The 16,169-nt window shown below is 44.2% G+C and overlaps 1 protein-coding gene and 1 long non-coding RNA gene across 4 annotated transcripts in view; one reads left to right on the forward strand and one right to left on the reverse strand.

Annotated features, from left to right (window-relative positions):
• foxp4 (forkhead box P4) overlaps positions 1-15,531 on the forward strand; it is a 71,023-nt gene extending 55,492 nt beyond the window's left edge. For 2 of the 3 annotated variants that reach the window (XM_088389697.1, XM_088389698.1), the window contains exons 8-18: positions 352-450; positions 1,548-1,646; positions 3,877-3,964; positions 5,182-5,265; positions 6,592-6,811; positions 6,893-6,969; positions 7,045-7,146; positions 8,905-9,026; positions 9,541-9,607; positions 10,478-10,650; positions 10,734-15,531. In XM_088389697.1, coding sequence (XP_088245823.1) covers positions 352-450; positions 1,548-1,646; positions 3,877-3,964; positions 5,182-5,265; positions 6,592-6,811; positions 6,893-6,969; positions 7,045-7,146; positions 8,905-9,026; positions 9,541-9,607; positions 10,478-10,650; positions 10,734-10,881 — 1,279 coding nt within the window. In that variant the 3' untranslated portion in view covers positions 10,882-15,531. The remainder of the gene's footprint in view (positions 1-351; positions 451-1,547; positions 1,647-3,876; positions 3,965-5,181; positions 5,266-6,591; positions 6,812-6,892; positions 6,970-7,044; positions 7,147-8,904; positions 9,027-9,540; positions 9,608-10,477; positions 10,651-10,733) is intronic. The other variant, XM_088389699.1, reaches the window with a different exon arrangement.
• LOC148390571 (uncharacterized) overlaps positions 1-16,169 on the reverse strand; it is a 75,270-nt gene that overhangs the window by 5,621 nt on the left and 53,480 nt on the right. The gene's annotated exons all lie outside the window — the stretch shown is intronic.

The following is a 16,169-nucleotide window of genomic DNA, read 5'->3' on the forward strand; positions in this document are numbered from 1 at the left end:
CCTGTCGTCTTTCTAATTCACACTCTCCCTATATTTCAATTTCCTGCCTTCCTTTTCACTTTTTAGCCATTCTTCCTTTGCGACACATGCAACACACCACACGGCACCAGCGTGTTAACTCATTTGATAGAGAGTGTGGTTTAAGTTATGTATGTAGTGTCGGTATGCTGTCAACCACATGCTAATATAGGAGAGGATGAACGGAAGGAAGGAAAGACGTGGTATGGTGCAAAGATCGAGATTGATAGATGGATCTATTTTTGCTGGCAGTTTGTCGACGAATGAACACACACATGATATCGGGGTGATGTGGTCCCATGGCTTGCTCATGGGCTTGTCTCCGTTTTTAAGAGCCAGACTGTTTGAGTGGATATCCTCCTTCACCAAGGCAGACAGTGGCGATGACCATGCCCCCCCATACTCCAAAGGCAGCCAACCCCCCATCAGCCAGTGAGTAGCATGCACGCACCACTCACACACGCGCACGGCCCACACCCAGGAAGTCACTTTGGATGGCGGTTCCAAGAGTGATCAAGATGAGTGAGATGCGGGGAAATTTTGCTCTCATTGTATCTAAACAATGGATGCAGAAGCAGGCAGCGTTTGTCGTTTAGCCTGCTAAGCTAATGCATGGCTGATGTGGAGGAAAATGTGGTTGCCAGCAGTTTGTCACGGCTGCTGTCTGAGCAGCTTCTGAGTTGACTCAACCACAGCCAACACACACACGCACGCACGCACACTCACACACACACACACACCGCCCCAACCCCTGCATGCACATTAGATCAGGAAGAGGTGAAAAAGAAAAAAGGGAGAAGGACGGAGACATGTTTCCATCTGCGAAACAAATGTTTTTTGTTAGACGACCTCATGATGTTGATTTGGTCGGATCCTCATTCCAGTCCTCACACACACACACACACATGCACACACACGTACACAATCCTCATGTACGTATATGCAGAGATGACAGTTGCCAGAGAAAGTTTAGATCCACATCTGCTCCACACCAATATGCACACACATTCTACTCTACAGTATGTCGTGTTTGTTTTACTACCACGCGCTAAAGCCAAGCTGGCCCAGTTACAGCAAGCACACGAGCGCTTACCAGAATAACCATCGTTCGATGGCGGCCGCTGCTAATCAGTCTCGGAACGAGTTGGGCCCCGTGCCGACTCTACGTCAAGACCTGAAACACAAGAACCGACAGCAAAACGAACACACTGGCGCACACACGTGCGCCGCATGCACGCCAAGGACAAACAAGACGGGTCATGGATTTGAAAATATGCTTCTGAGGTTGCTGGAGCGATCGCCTTCTTCTTCGCCTGGCTTCTGTAACTGACCCCACTCTGTTCTATCACGCTTTTCGCCGCACTTGGCTCGGCGAGCGGCACAAGCTAACCACACTCAGATGGTGGTGTTGTTGCTACTGCCGCAAACAGTTATTCATGTGTGGTCGATTGACACTTTCCTGCTCTCCGTTCTTGCCTTTATTGAGCGCGTGTTGTGTCGCGAGACCTAACCGAGCTCTCTACCCGCAGCCACGAGGAGCATGCCGGCTCCCATCCTCTCTACGGCCATGGAGAGTGTAAGTGGCCCGGCTGTGAAGCACTGTGTGAGGACATGGGACAGTTCATCAAGTAAGTGTCTAGAAGTTCTTCTTCAGCCATATCAGGCACCAGTATTGATGTTGATTTAGATTTCAGGCACTGATGTCTCCTTCCAACTATTCTTGGTTGTTATCTTCCAATCTGGCAGTCGCTCATTTCTTTTCTCATTAACCACAAACTTTGGACCACATCAAAACAGTCTTCAATTCCATCTTGAATTGTAACACGTTGCCTGTCTTTTACAAGGGACTCGATTTGATCCCATGTATTAAAAGAAACATGACTTCTTATCGGATTGAGATTGTAGAAAGATGAAATAAAGCCCCGGTGGAATGTTCAACGTCACTCACTGATGTATTTTAGCACCTCTCAGTCTTCAGTTGCCATTGATTGCATCATATTCAATGCTTGTCTAACATAAGCCATACACGTGTATACATTGACACCATAAAACTTTACACAATTAACTAGCAGTAAAAAAAATAATAATAAAAAATGTGGGTGGTGGGTGGATGACGCCAATGCTGTCTTTTGAAATTGCTCATTCATTTTCTGATCACAAGAATATTAATGGAGGCCAAAGCAGACAAAAAAAAACAACAGATAACAATTTTGTTGATGTGGATATTGAAAATTTGTATTTCTACAGCTTTTTTTTCATCAGTGTTGTGGTCCAGTCCCTCCTGTTGCTTGTTATTAGCCAGTATGAAGTCAATTGAGGATGCTGAGTCCGGCCTTGACACGCTGTGACTTCCTCCTCACACAGCGGACTTCCCGTAGCACTAACAAGCTCTTAACGAAGCCCCCCTCCTAAAACAAACTCACCCTCATTATGTTTTCATGGAACTATTAAACTATTTGAAAAAGCGTGAGGGATGATATAAATCAGCCAAGGTGATGAAATCGGCCTTATCGTGAAAGTGTGATCGCGATGGCATCGGACAAGCAGATCAAAGCTCGCAGGCAGGCTGGGAAAGTTCGAAGAGGAAAGCTGTTGTTTGGTGTCTCATTTCACGTAGCCTCGGGCAGATGGAAGGAAAGGGAGGGGGGGGGGGGGCTGAGTGAAAGTGTGCAAGAGAGAGAGTTGAAGATGAGAAAAAAGAGGCGGTGACAGATAATGCCCGTAAGTCCGACAACGCTCCCCCCTTCCAGCCAGCCTTTGTCATCGCCCCATGAGGATAGCGGCAAGAGCAGAGGAGGAAGACGCTCCCCTATTTCAGCCCCCCCCCTTGTCAAAGTTCTCTGGTCTAGCATTCAAAGTGTGGTTGATGGGCCTGGGTATGAAGTGGGTTAAAGTCTCGTCTGCCAGGAGTAAACAGAGCCTCTTTGTGGGCCACATCCAAAAAGAAAATCTGCTACTGTTTATGTCCCATGGACAGACAGAAGGGATTTTTTTTTTTTTTTGCTAAGAATGAGACTGAATCATTGGCATTTAGGGAGACGTGGGAGGGGGGGAGAGTGGACGGAAGAGTGAGGAGAGTATAAAAAAGGGGGGAGAAAAGTGAGATCATGTTTTTTGTTATTATTATCGTGCACTTGTGTTGAGCCTTGGATTAGCCATGCCATGACATCATTGTTTTTGTTTCATTTCAAGCCTCACTCTGATATTGCCTAACTTTCCGAGGTCTAAGTCAGAGACTCCACACGCACGCACATGATCATTTACCCAAAAACAGTGAGAGGAGTGCTTCCTTCGGATTAACACCACATGATATCATAAAAAGTCCCTCTGGAGCACGGGCACACACTTGACGGATATGCGCTGGCACAAACACGCAGTGGGCGGGCGGGCGGCAGCAACCTGTGAATAACCTTGGTGATGACAGAGGAGAGAAAGGGATGGAGGAAGGGAGACAGGGAGGGGTGCAGTGGGAAAGATCAGAAGGTCCCAGGTCCTCCCACAGCGGAGGAAACAAACAGCACCGGCGCTCAGCTCAGTCACATCCGAAAAGGCATTCATATGAAGTGGAGTGAAGTTTAGCAAGAAGCGCGTCTGAAGATAAGCTCTCGGCCGATAATGCATGAGCTCATATCCAGGTGGTCGTCTCGGAACACGGCTCACTTAGCACCAGTCGAGTATACGCACATACAACACAGCTGCCGCGTCTTTCGGCAGACAAAATAAACCACCAGAGCATTTCGGAGACAGTTCGTAACGCTTAGCTAAATAAATCGTGATAGCTCTCCAAAGTCTTTGCCGATGAAGAGCGGCTTTTGCTTTCGTTCCAGATATGACCTAACCCCGTCCAATCTTCTTTAGGCACTTGAACAACGAGCACGCCCTGGATGACCGCAGCACCGCTCAGTGCCGAGTCCAGATGCAGGTGGTCCAGCAACTGGAGATACAGGTGGGCCTCTCGCTCGCTCGCTCTCACGCACGCATGCGTTTCATTGTCACCACTTCCCAAACAAAAGCCCGACCCGACTCTTTCCGAGCCGGTCGATGCCGCTAACTCGTCTGAGCCCGTGAAGCCGTGTTTATGGAGAGCAGTGGAGCTTGTAATTTAAAAGGAGCAGTCGGCGGGGAAGCTGCCATCGGCCGCTCCAATTATAAAGCTGCTCTGGTCACCGGCGAGAGCGAGCGAGGTGATGAAGGAGCGGAAGGAAAAGCAGAAAAGAGAGGGAAAAAAAACATAAGCGAGAAAGCAAAGGGGCATGTAGCATGGCCTCTCTTCACCTCCAAATGGTTCATTCATGCCACAATCTTGACAGCAAAGGCTGACATACAATTTAAAAAAAAGAAAATCATGTTCATATGCGCTGTATGAACAAAAATACTCGGGCACGTGGCCTTCATGAAATAAAAACGACAGAAGTTGCAGCTGCCTCTAAATACATTGGGACAAACAATGGCTTTGTTTTGTTTTCAATATATTATCAGACACGACTGAGAATGTAATTCATGCAATATTAGCTACATTTCATGACGACAAGATTGCATTACACACACAAACGCACACACACACACACACACACACACGCATACACACACAAACAGTGACTCCCAACACTGATGGTAAACATTCTTTCTTTGAGCCGCTGAGACCTTCACTGGGGAATACAAAGTGACAGAGGAGCAGGCGGCGTCACATCACATTGGAATGTCCATCTTTATCTCACTGACATGTCACTTCATCCCTCGACAGTCACACACACGTGCACACACACTTGGGCCCAATGAAGACATTTGAAATATTCACACGTCACTGCAGTGTGTGTTAATAGTGCTAAAAGTACATCAAGGAGCAACACTTGGAAGCCCCACCACCACCACCACCACCACCACCACCACACACACACACACACACACACACACACACACACACACACACACGCACGCACACACTAAAAGAATATCCAGAGGCTATAATGGTACCCATTTAAAGGCAGTCAACAATGTCAAAAGGGAACAAGTGTTTCTGCAGGCTAGTGGAAAGCATGAGAGTGCTCCGCTTGCTCTCGTGATTCTCGGCCCAGGTTGTACTTCCATCCGTAATATTGTGTCAGTAAAGCTTTGTATTTATTTGTGAGTAAAAGTGCATAACTTGCATGGTGTTTCTCACAGCTGGCAAAAGAGAGCGAGCGACTCCAAGCCATGATGACCCACCTGCACATGCGCCCATCAGAGCCAAAGCCTTTTAACCAACCCGTGAGTTTACACCTGCACACGCCGATTATTATGATGACATTTTCCTTCACCATCTTTCATTCACCAATTTATGGAGTATTTGATCTATGAAGCTTTCTAGGATACCAAAATGCTGACATGTAGCTCGCCATTTGCGCCCTCTGTTGACCATTGAAGGTCAATGATCAGTCTGGTACTCCTCAGTTTTGTTCTTTTTTTTAACTTCTTCATTATTTTTATGCAATATTTAAATCTGGTCTGAGAGAGAGAAATAGCAAAGCAGGTTGATGAGACCTCAAAATTAGATGTGTGTGTGCAGTGTATGTGCGCGTTTGACCATAGTGCTCGGCGCACTTGTTATTAGTCGTCTGTCTAATGAATATTTCATTATTCAGATTTACGAAGAGTCCTATTAAAATATGAAGATGTTGAAATTAATTGTCAATTAGAGGAAGAGTGTCATAATTTGACTTGATGTAAATGGTGCAGCTGAGTGGCGCACGTGCGTGTGTGTGTGTGTGCGTGCGTGTGTGTGTCTGACGGGTTGTTGGCAGGGGGGATCAGCCGCCATTATCATCTAATGGGAAATCAGGAAGAGGCGTGTTCTGTCGCCGCTGGAGCCGAGCCTCTGGGTCAGGGATTGGAGAAGGAGGGGCAAGGGCGGGGCGTCAGGAATGGAAACAGAGCTTGGCCTCAATTAACAGGGTTCGACTGTTGCCGTGGTGATTTGGAAGGGTTGGAGCGTTAATGAAGTACCTGTTAAACAGTCCCGCCCCCCTCGAGTCGGCTTAAATGGTGGCGAGAGGGAACAGAGGAAAGCCGAGCAAATTCACCCCCCCACACACACACACACATGCAGAGGTTTTAATTAGTCCTAAACTAGTCGTTCTAACCTCTGTTCCAGAGAGACGCGGATGTGGTTTTATATATATATATGTGTGCGTGCGTGCACGCAAGGCCCTAATTGGACTGTATTCTTCCGTGAAGACTTGGCCACCGCAGCGCTGTTTCTGTTTGTGTTCTTTACAAACATGCTGGTGTGTGGTTTTGTTTTTGCAAGCAGGGTTAATTGCAGGAGTGTTTTATGAATAAATGTGACTGTGGCTTGTGTCTGTGTGTGTGTGTGTGTGGGAGGCCAGGGATTTCAAACTAGTAGAGGAAGCTGCTGTGTGACACTCAACTTATATGATGGACGGATTTGAGGTCAGGGTTCTGCACAGGTTCTTTCACAACAAACCCCTTGCTTGATTTACTGAACTGCAAAGAATGCAGGAATCCAAGATGGTCGATTTCTGAATCGATTCTGTCGAGCGGTTTACATAGGTGACCTCACCTCCATCTTTGCAGTTGAACCTGGCTTCCAGCGGCTCTCTTCTAAAGCGTGACAGTGACATCTACCCGGATGGTCTTCCTCACCCCCCCACCTCAGCGGCAACCCCCATCACGCCACTGCGCCAGGGACCCTCGGTGATCAGCTCCTCCAGCCTTCACACACACTCCCACGCGCACGGCGTCGGGCCCATCCGCAGGCGCAACTCCGACAAATACTGCACCCCCATCGCCTCGGGTAGGCCGACGACCTTCGCTCGTGTTTTTGTATCAAGACAATTTCTAATGTTTCTCGACCGTGTTACTAATCCCAACGCAGAGCTGGCTCAGAACTGTGAGTTCTACAAGAACGCCGATGTCAGGCCTCCCTTCACATACGCCTCTCTTATACGTCATGTAAGTCTCCTCGGTTCTCTTCTTCCTCCTATCGGTCTTCCATCTTAATTTTCAACCGTCTGTCCGTGCCTACAGGCCATTCTGGAGTCACCAGACAGACAGTTGACTCTGAACGAGATCTACAACTGGTTTACACGAAAGTTCGCCTACTTCAGGAGAAACACGGCCACGTGGAAGGTAAACCTTCTCCAACTAAATGTCGTAGGGAATTTGAGTGGCAGCTCCTCCAGAGAAAGTGAGAATATGACCGTGAGGTAGGGGGCACCAAGAGACCCTGACCTGCTCCCTCACAGTCCCAAAACCGAGGCGAGAAGGCGCAAGCGATGAGGGTAAAGAGATGGAATATCATCTTTAAATGTAGCCTTCATAAATATATAGACCTTAAAATTTGACTCCTCTTTGGCTTTATGGATTTATACAGCAGCTCGGTGAGTCAAACAGGGCGGCCAAGATGTATGTCCCTTAATAAGCTGTTAAATTTCATGAGGGGAGCAGTGGTGTCAAGTGAGTGGAAGTCATTGATCAGAGGAAAGAAGGACCGGAGAAAGAAGGACCGGAGAAAGAGCAAGGAGGGAAAGTGAGTGAGAGAAATGAGGGAAAAAAAGCTTTTATCCCATAATTGTTACATTTGGGGCACAATTCAAAATGTTGACTCAGAAAAAAACAAATCCTGTCTGATTACATCTCATTAAATTTAACACAAGACTCAGACATAGACAGGGGAAGGTTTTTGTATTATACACAATTGAATGGTTTTTTTTTTGTTTTTTTTTAAATTAGGCGTCCCCGAGCCTGATGGATGAGTGACATGAGTGTTGTGACCCGCTCTAAATGACTTCTAATATTTTAACTGGGAGAATCAGGCTTTCATCACGGAGACAAATGCAAATAACGCCTTTATAGCACCGTGTGTGTGTGTGTGTGTGTGTGTGTTTGTGTGAGTGTGCGTGGGTCTGTGTTTCCCCGCGTGTGTGTTTGAGTGAGAGTGCGTCGTCAGGGTGGCAGGCGGAGATTGGGGTCAGACTCATTTACAAAACTTAGCATGGTGGCTCAGGGGTTGAAGGGATGCGGGGGAGAGCGGGTTCCTGCGCTGATTATGGCTTGTGTAATTATGTGTGTTTGTGTGAATGTGTGAATGTGTGTGTAATTACGGCAACGAGTGATGCACGCCTGGCCTGTCCCTCCCTCTCGGCTTAGAACAGCATGTCAGAGAGAATATGCAGGATTTAATTATAGACGAATTAAAATTGGTAATGAAATTGGGCATGAACACACTACAAATGGCAGATGAAAAGGGAGGCCTGTCCCTGGGGAGCGGACCCAGATAGCCGTGTGTCTGCTTCAGTGTGTGTGTGTGTGTGTGTGTGTGTGTGTGTGCTGATGCTTGATGATGACGGATAAGAAAACTCTGAGATAAAATAATGCTGCCTCGCACACATTATTCCAAGCACGCTGCTGCAGTTTGTGTATAAAAAGAGATTTTCAAATTGATCTCATGTTCTCATGCATGTAACTTGAATATAATATTGACATTTGTATTTAATACAGTTTGAGGAATCGTTGCAAAATGTGTTTTTGGACTGTTGTGATTTTGTTCATTATTAACGTAATGTGACTTTATTTTATAACGATAATGTGATGATGATAATATATTTTAAGGGAGACATTGTGACACAACATAGATTTTCTTTCACATAATTCACCTCTATTTTATTAATGTGGATCATTTTATTTTTATACACCATATGTACATTAATTTGAGGAAAGTTACTTTGAAAAAATAAAAATATACAGGGCAAGGTTTGGCCTGCACTTGAAAACATTTCATGTCAAACATCGTGTATGATTTTCTTGTAAATGTAGAAACAGTTTAAATTTAAAAATCCTTCAAAATGAAATACAGTAAAATGTGTTTTTTCTTTTCTTTTTTCCCAGAATGCTGTGCGCCACAACCTAAGTCTGCACAAATGTTTTGTTCGTGTGGAGAACGTGAAAGGAGCCGTGTGGACCGTGGACGAAGTTGAATACCAAAAGAGGAGACCACCAAAGATGACCGGGCAAGTACACGCGTGAGCACACACATACACGCACACATGTGCTCTCCTACACTTTTTCTTTGGCACACTCGAGGTTGATGTGAGCATGAGCTTATGGGTGCTGGCGTGATGAATGCCTAAATGGAACTACATTTACTATATGTGTGGGGTGTGTGTGCGTGTGCGTGCATGTGTGTGTTCCTTGTTAGTCAACACCATTAGCAAGCAGCTGCATGTGTGAGATGCACGGGAGTAACAAACCTTGTTAGTGAATGCAAACAGATGTTCTCTCCAATTGCCAGAAAAACTGGGGTTAATTAAATGCGCACACACAAACACACACCTGCACATCAGCTAGCAGACAGTCTGCTATTGTGTGTGTTTAAGCATCTGTTTACAGTGTGTGTATGTTTCTACTGAGATTGATTCTAAGCTTTGGATGAGGTGGTGACATTTACACATATGTGCCCAATCTGGCATCCTCATGGTTCTTTTTTTTTTTTTTTTCTCTCTATGTGTGTGTGCATGTGTTTAGGAGTCCCACTCTGGTGAAAAACATGATTTCAGGCCTGGGCTTTGGATCCCTTAACGCCAGCTACCAGGTAAGGAATGCCCTCCTACTCCATCTTTCTCTTGCTGTGCCGCATGCACACACACCAGCCAATCACAATCAAGGACACTAATATCAATTCCCTTTTATAATTAGCAGATTCCCTAACGACATTCGCACCACCTCCCTCGTCTCCCTCATGAACCTCACCTCCCACCTCCCTCGCTCACACAGGCACCACCCCCACTTCCACGCACACACAGCACAGCAGTTTTGCACAAGGCGTCAAGTAGTAGTCAATTAAGGTTACTGCATAAAATTATGGCCCATGGCAGCAGCAAAAAAAAAAAAAAAAAAACATCCCTAAGCTGATGAGAGTTGCCCACATCTTTTGTGTGTGTGTTGCGGGGTGGCTTTGAGGTCCGAGTTGTCTTCTCCAGCAGTAGCTGGATGATGATGATGCCAGTATGCGCTGACAGACGCTGCCCTCTGTTGGGGGCACTTGTTCCCGCTCTCTGAAGTTGACGCTTCACGTGTTTGTGCGTGTGTTTATGTTGAGGTTGTGGCTCAGTCTCCCTCAACATGCCTGTTGAGACTCTCGGGTTCAACTCGCAGACTTTTGACAGCCTTCTCCGTGCGCTTTGTGTGGAATGTACTGTGTCGAAGTGCCCCCTAGTGGTTTGCCAAAGCATCATTTAGAGACCATCCAGCACATGGGTATCTAAGTTGTTACTTCAAGGGCTACATTTGGAAAATAAAAGTTGAAGGTCTACAATTTTTACCTTTGATTCATTTAAACATCCCGATTAAGCAAAACGTCAAGGATTTTCTGTGGGAACACCAAATTGAGCATTTTAATTGTTTCCAATGAAGTGAAGCTATGTGGATGATATATAAGCTTTTTGTTTTTTTGTGGGTGCAGGCGGCCCTGGCAGAGAGCAGCCTGGCTCTGCTCAACAGTCCTCCCCTGGTGACCCCTCCATCTGCAGCCAGCCTCAACATGCTGCACGTGGGCCATGATGATGTCAGCTCCACAGTGGAGCAGGTCAACAGCAACGGCAGCTGCAGTCCCACCCTCAGCCCTCAGCAGTACAGGTACACACACACACAGTAACACTCCAGTGTGATCAATAATGAGCGTGTCGCTGTCAATTGCTAACATGCCCCCACACCGGCAGCCACGCGGTGCACGTGAAGGAGGAGCCCACCGAGATCGAGGAGGACTGTCGGCCCGTCTCCCTCCTGGCCGGCATCACACACAACATGCCCTTGCCGAGCGACGACCGTGACCTGGAGGACGACCTCCCCGCCGACGACCTGGAGTAAGACGGCTCCGCCGGACGGGATCGAAGGGGCGTGGCTTAGTCAGAAGAAACGATAGCAAGAAGAGAAAAAAAAGAAAACGAGAATGTTTTTTATTTTTATTTGTCGTTCTGGGCAAGCAACCCGAGGATGACATTGAGAAACTCCAAACAGGGTTTGAAGACCTCCGTTACTTTAAGTCTGTGGAGCACTGCTTTAACTTCACATCTCTTTCCACAAACACACACCTACACACACATATACACGCACACACTGGCGCACTCCTTCACTAGTGGAAGCCTCCTTCAGCTTCTTGGAGACCCCAAGAGCTCTTTTTCTTCCTCACTCAGGCGGCCCGGCGAGTCGCGCAGGCCCACAACTGTACATGCGCGTGCGACCATGTGTATATATCCGTAGATCCGGAGTATTCGCCAAGGGAGGGGAGTGCAGTATACCTCTCCATCTCCCAAACACACTTTGGAGTCAATCTTTCATCAGACCCAAACGTTTGGCTTTCAGGATGGGAAGTGAGGAAAGATGCTTTCAAAGAAGAATACCTCGAACTGCGCCAACCCAACACATCGTCTCGACATTTGTGACCGGGAGGGGGCATGGCCCCTCTTTGCTTGTGAGATATTAAAAAAAATAAAGAAGAATAAGAAAACATTGTCCCAGCCACCCAAAAAGACTGCAAGAAAAGGAACATCCATTGCCGTCTCTTCTCCTTCGTTTGGGATGTCGAGATGAGTTTGGAACACTCATAGAAGAAAATAGCCGGGAAGTGTCTATAGAAATATTGTGACTTAAAAAAAAAGGAACCTGTCAATGACATGGAAAAAAACATGTGGTAGCTTTATCATTTCCTTTTTTTATTGATGTTATTAGTTGTCTTTATTTTTGAGGAGCATTATTCCCATGGTGGTGTTTCTTTTTCCGTGTATCTTTTCTGCCGATGCTGGTTTATTTTTGTATTGATTTTGTGTTCGATTTGTTTTTCACACCATTTCCAAAATGTATGGGGAAAAAAAAAGAGAACCCACAGTATTGTACCCCCCCTCCCTTTCACTCCCAAGTGTAGCAGGCTAGAAATTTGGAAATAGCACTTAAAAGTTACCATTATTCAAACAAATTATTTAACAGCATTTTTTTTATTATTCTGCATTCTGTCTCATTCATTTATTTTTGGTTGTGTATTTAGTTGAGAGATAATGCTTTAAGAAAAAAGATCTATAAAAATATATATTAATGCAGTTAGAGAATACCTCATCCTACAAAGGTTCCAATTTGAAAAAGAAACAAGGGGGGACTTCTTTGCGCGGGAAACCAAAACGTGGCTCCATTCAAAGTTCTGTGCTGGTGATTCGTTACCGTGTCGACGCTGATTCAATGTGTGAGGATGTGTTAAAGGAATATCACGTGAGATGTTTTCTTTTTTTTTGTATTTGCAGCATTGCTTTCTCCATAGTGCCATACCAAATTTAACATTTGTCATTTTTCAAATCTATTACCTGCTTCTTACTCCCGTCTTATTTTTGTTACAGGTAACCAAAGAAATGTTTAGAAAACCAAAAACCCTGTAGTTTGTTTCACCCCCCCCCTTCCTTTGTTTTTATTATTATTATTATTTCAGCCTCCTTTTTATTCTTAAAAAAAACTGGCCAAAAGACAACAAACCAGGAGTTTGAGCTGTTTTTGTTTATTTTTTTGTTTGATGTATTGTTTGACGGTTAAACAGGATTTACAGTGCTTACCATTCCCGCAAACCAAAGTGTGAGAAGTAAACTACAAATTTGAAGTAAAAGCTTTTTTTTCCAGTTCCAAACTGCTCCTATTAGGTATGAGGCCAAATATACAAAGGAGTATTAAAGCCACACCAATAAGCAAAAAATCCCAGGGGGAAAAAAAAATCCCATTTTTGTTTTGTGTGTAATTTTAAGAATTGAACATTAGTTAATAATTGTGAAATTACTTCTGCTTCACAACAGAACAAAAATGAGTTTTCAAAAAAAAAAAAAGGTTTAAACATTTCACAGTAAACTTCATCTTGATATCCTGATGATGTGACAATTCATTTGTGCCAACATTCTAATTGTTACATTTTCCTCTTAACATTCTCCTATTTTTTTTCCTTAATTTTTAGTGTGGCCTTAATACTCCTCGGTACAAATACATAAGTATTAACATGCACAGTTCCTCTTACTAAGGCAAAAAAAAAACAAAAAAGCACTTAGAGGTGACAGCGTGACTCTGCCATGCTCAGGCTAACGTGTGTTCCAAACACAATGCGCAGGACTAAATCATTCCAAAAATGTGTAGCGAGGAATCTTTCCATTAAGAGGGAACAAATAACACTAAAACGATTCCAACGTAAGAGGACAACAACCAAGGGACGTCATCTTTTTAAAAAAAAATCACATTTTCATTCTTAACGTTTGCACTTGACACCATTTTCTTATTTAATTGAAGAAGCAACTTATTTCTTACAAAAAAAAAGACAGACCAAAAAGAACACTACCTCCTTTTGGAACTCTCGTCTATACCCCCCCCTCCTTCCCCTGACATTATTCCTCACTAATAACAACATGTGGACTCCCCTGTCACATACGTGTGCTTCAGCCCAAAAACAAACAAGACGGACTGTAAAAGACTACCTCGCCTTAGCTGCGACCTGAAGCGCTCTCTGCAGCTCCTACGTGTCACTGGCATGATGGAGAACCCCCTGATTGGGCCAATGTACTGTTGCAGGGAAACTGTTATCAGATGTGATGATAGGCAGAATTTAACATACATACATACACACACACACACACACACACACACACACACACACACACATGGGTGGCACAGAAGCAGGGCTACATGGGTTTGTGCAAACAGCGGCTCTGACCAAATATCCAAAGACCCCCCCCACCAAAAAAAAAAAAAAAAGCAGTAACCACTCTACAAGAGGACACACACACACAAATACACACGCATCATGGCTCCTTCAGTCCAAACAAGAGGAACTGCTGCATTCAGTGGAATATGTAGATGATCTTGTGCTTTAAGGTACACCTGTAAACAAGGCGCTTTTATAAAGATTGTTGACAGGTCACCGCGTAACATTTCTTGGCATAACACAATGTATTCTTGTATATTAATGATTGACTTATCTCTCCGGGGCATTCTTTCCTTTCGTTTGCGCTTGTTCATTTTCGGTGTGTGTTTCCTGCACCTGTTTAGCTATTGTAAAGCTTGCAGCTCTGGTTCCTATACTGTACTGCTAATGCTGAACTATATGTATTTATCATATTAAGTACTGCAGGTATCTTGGTTTTGATAGTTTTCTTTTTGTTTCCATGTTTTCAGATCTTCATAAAAACGTCTGGGACGATGATTTAGTTTTTTTTAAGTGTATTATCGCGAAAAAAAAGGTTAAAAGAGTAAAAGTTAGAGCAGTGGTTTTAGGTAAGATCTGTTTGTATATTTATCTTAGCTAGGTCTATTTTGATACTTTTTTGTCTCTGTACTGCATTTATGCGTTTTTAAGGAAAAAAAAACACAAATGGATGAACTAAAAAATTTACGTTATGATGTACTGATACCTCAGAAGGACTTCTTTTTTTTTTCCTCTTCTCAATGACAGGACCAAAACTTTTGAAAAGAAAACAAGTGTAAGAATATTTAGCCTCTCTCCTGCTTTACACAAATGTGGACTGTCCGTTGGTCCTTTCAGGTGCCAATATTGTGTCCCTCTGACCCCTGACCCTTGTCATTCCTTAGCTGACCTCTGGCCTGCAGAGCTGTCAATCATTCGCGGGCGGGAGGGGGGGGTGCCAAGTCACACACTTCCTTTTTTAATCCTGCAAAGGGTTAGTGTTGCTTGCATTGTTGATGCTCATCCTCTTTTTTTTTTTTTTTTTTTTTTTTTTTTTTTTTTATATTTGGCGTGGTCACGGTACCATAATGTAGACCGGCGCTCCGAGATGCAGCTCTCCGTCTGACTACCAAAGTCCAAAACTCCTGAACTGTAACCAAACTGATACCTTAACCAAACCGAAAGCGAGCTACTTCCAAAAGTCTCTATTGACATCACAGATCACCTTCACTGATAGCTGTTCTCTCTCGTACGTGTGTGATGTCGGCCTCGGTGGCTTAAGCGGAGCCCCAATTTGTCACGTGTGATTGGACGCTTCTCAGTCTTTTAAAAGGAGGGGGGGTGGGATTGGGTTGGGTGAGGTGGACTGTCCAAGTGGAGTATACTAAACAAGTCCGAATGACCACTTCAGCTCTCCTCTGGTTAAACCTTAGGAATGTGTGTACATTTTCAGCAGTGACTCTTCAGTGTGTTGTGATTTAATTTCATTTTATTGCTTTGCTTAATTTTGTTGCTATTTTTTTTTTTTTTTTGCAAGTGTCACCAGACTTAGAGGCGGGGGCTGGGTGCAGGTGGCTTTAAGACATAGTGAAGCCTCCATGCTGGGTAGCCATGTCGATGCCAGTCACTGCCCTTTCTTTCATGCTGTATAAAACACACACACACACATGCATATATCTGTGTATTTGTAACCTGAATCTTCTTGTGTCTGTCCATGCAGACAATAAAAAACTGTACAGTAGGTCTAGTTGCATGTAATCTGTACTAATTATTGACAATGGCATTATAAAATGCAATAAAATACTTATTACACTGTCCCATTTGGAGTCTTTGTTACTTTAGGATTATTAATTAATCAAATGGATAAATTAAAAGTATCAGGTAATTATATTTTATTAAATATTTTTTTAATTAATCATTGTAATTTAATTTTATATTCTAGGAAACAACTGCTTTTTTTCGCTTTATCTTGGTCATAGCTGTGTGTCTAAATCATTCTCATTTATGATTTACACACAGCAGTATTAAAACATTTCCTTCTTATAATGTAGATTATATATTAAAGGTAATTTATTGATTTACCACATCAACAAATGTACCCAATTTAGTGAGTCATGCAAGTAAAAACATGCCTTGAGATGAGTCGATAGCAAACGCTGAGTCAAGGAGAGTGTGTTGTGATACAAAGAGCAGCCGCCAGGAGGAGTAAACAAACCGGACAACACAAGCAGCATATCACAAACATGCAGGCTGCGACAAACAGCCACTGACAGCGTCCTGCCAACAGGGTGAGCTAGAGAGTTCACAACGGCATGTGAGCGAGCTGGCAAGGTGAGCTCCTGCACACTTTGAGACAGTGCTGGGAAAATTCAATGTCTCGCAAACTAGTTCAAAGTTCAGTTCACCAATTTTAAAATGAACTTGATCAGTTCATGATTTATGAACTACGTTTATC

The sequence above is a fragment of the Syngnathus floridae genome, chromosome 11 (assembly GCF_059516105.1).
Source record: "Syngnathus floridae isolate MCC-2025c chromosome 11, RoL_Sflo_1.0, whole genome shotgun sequence".
Taxonomy (NCBI): Eukaryota; Metazoa; Chordata; class Actinopteri; order Syngnathiformes; family Syngnathidae; genus Syngnathus; species Syngnathus floridae.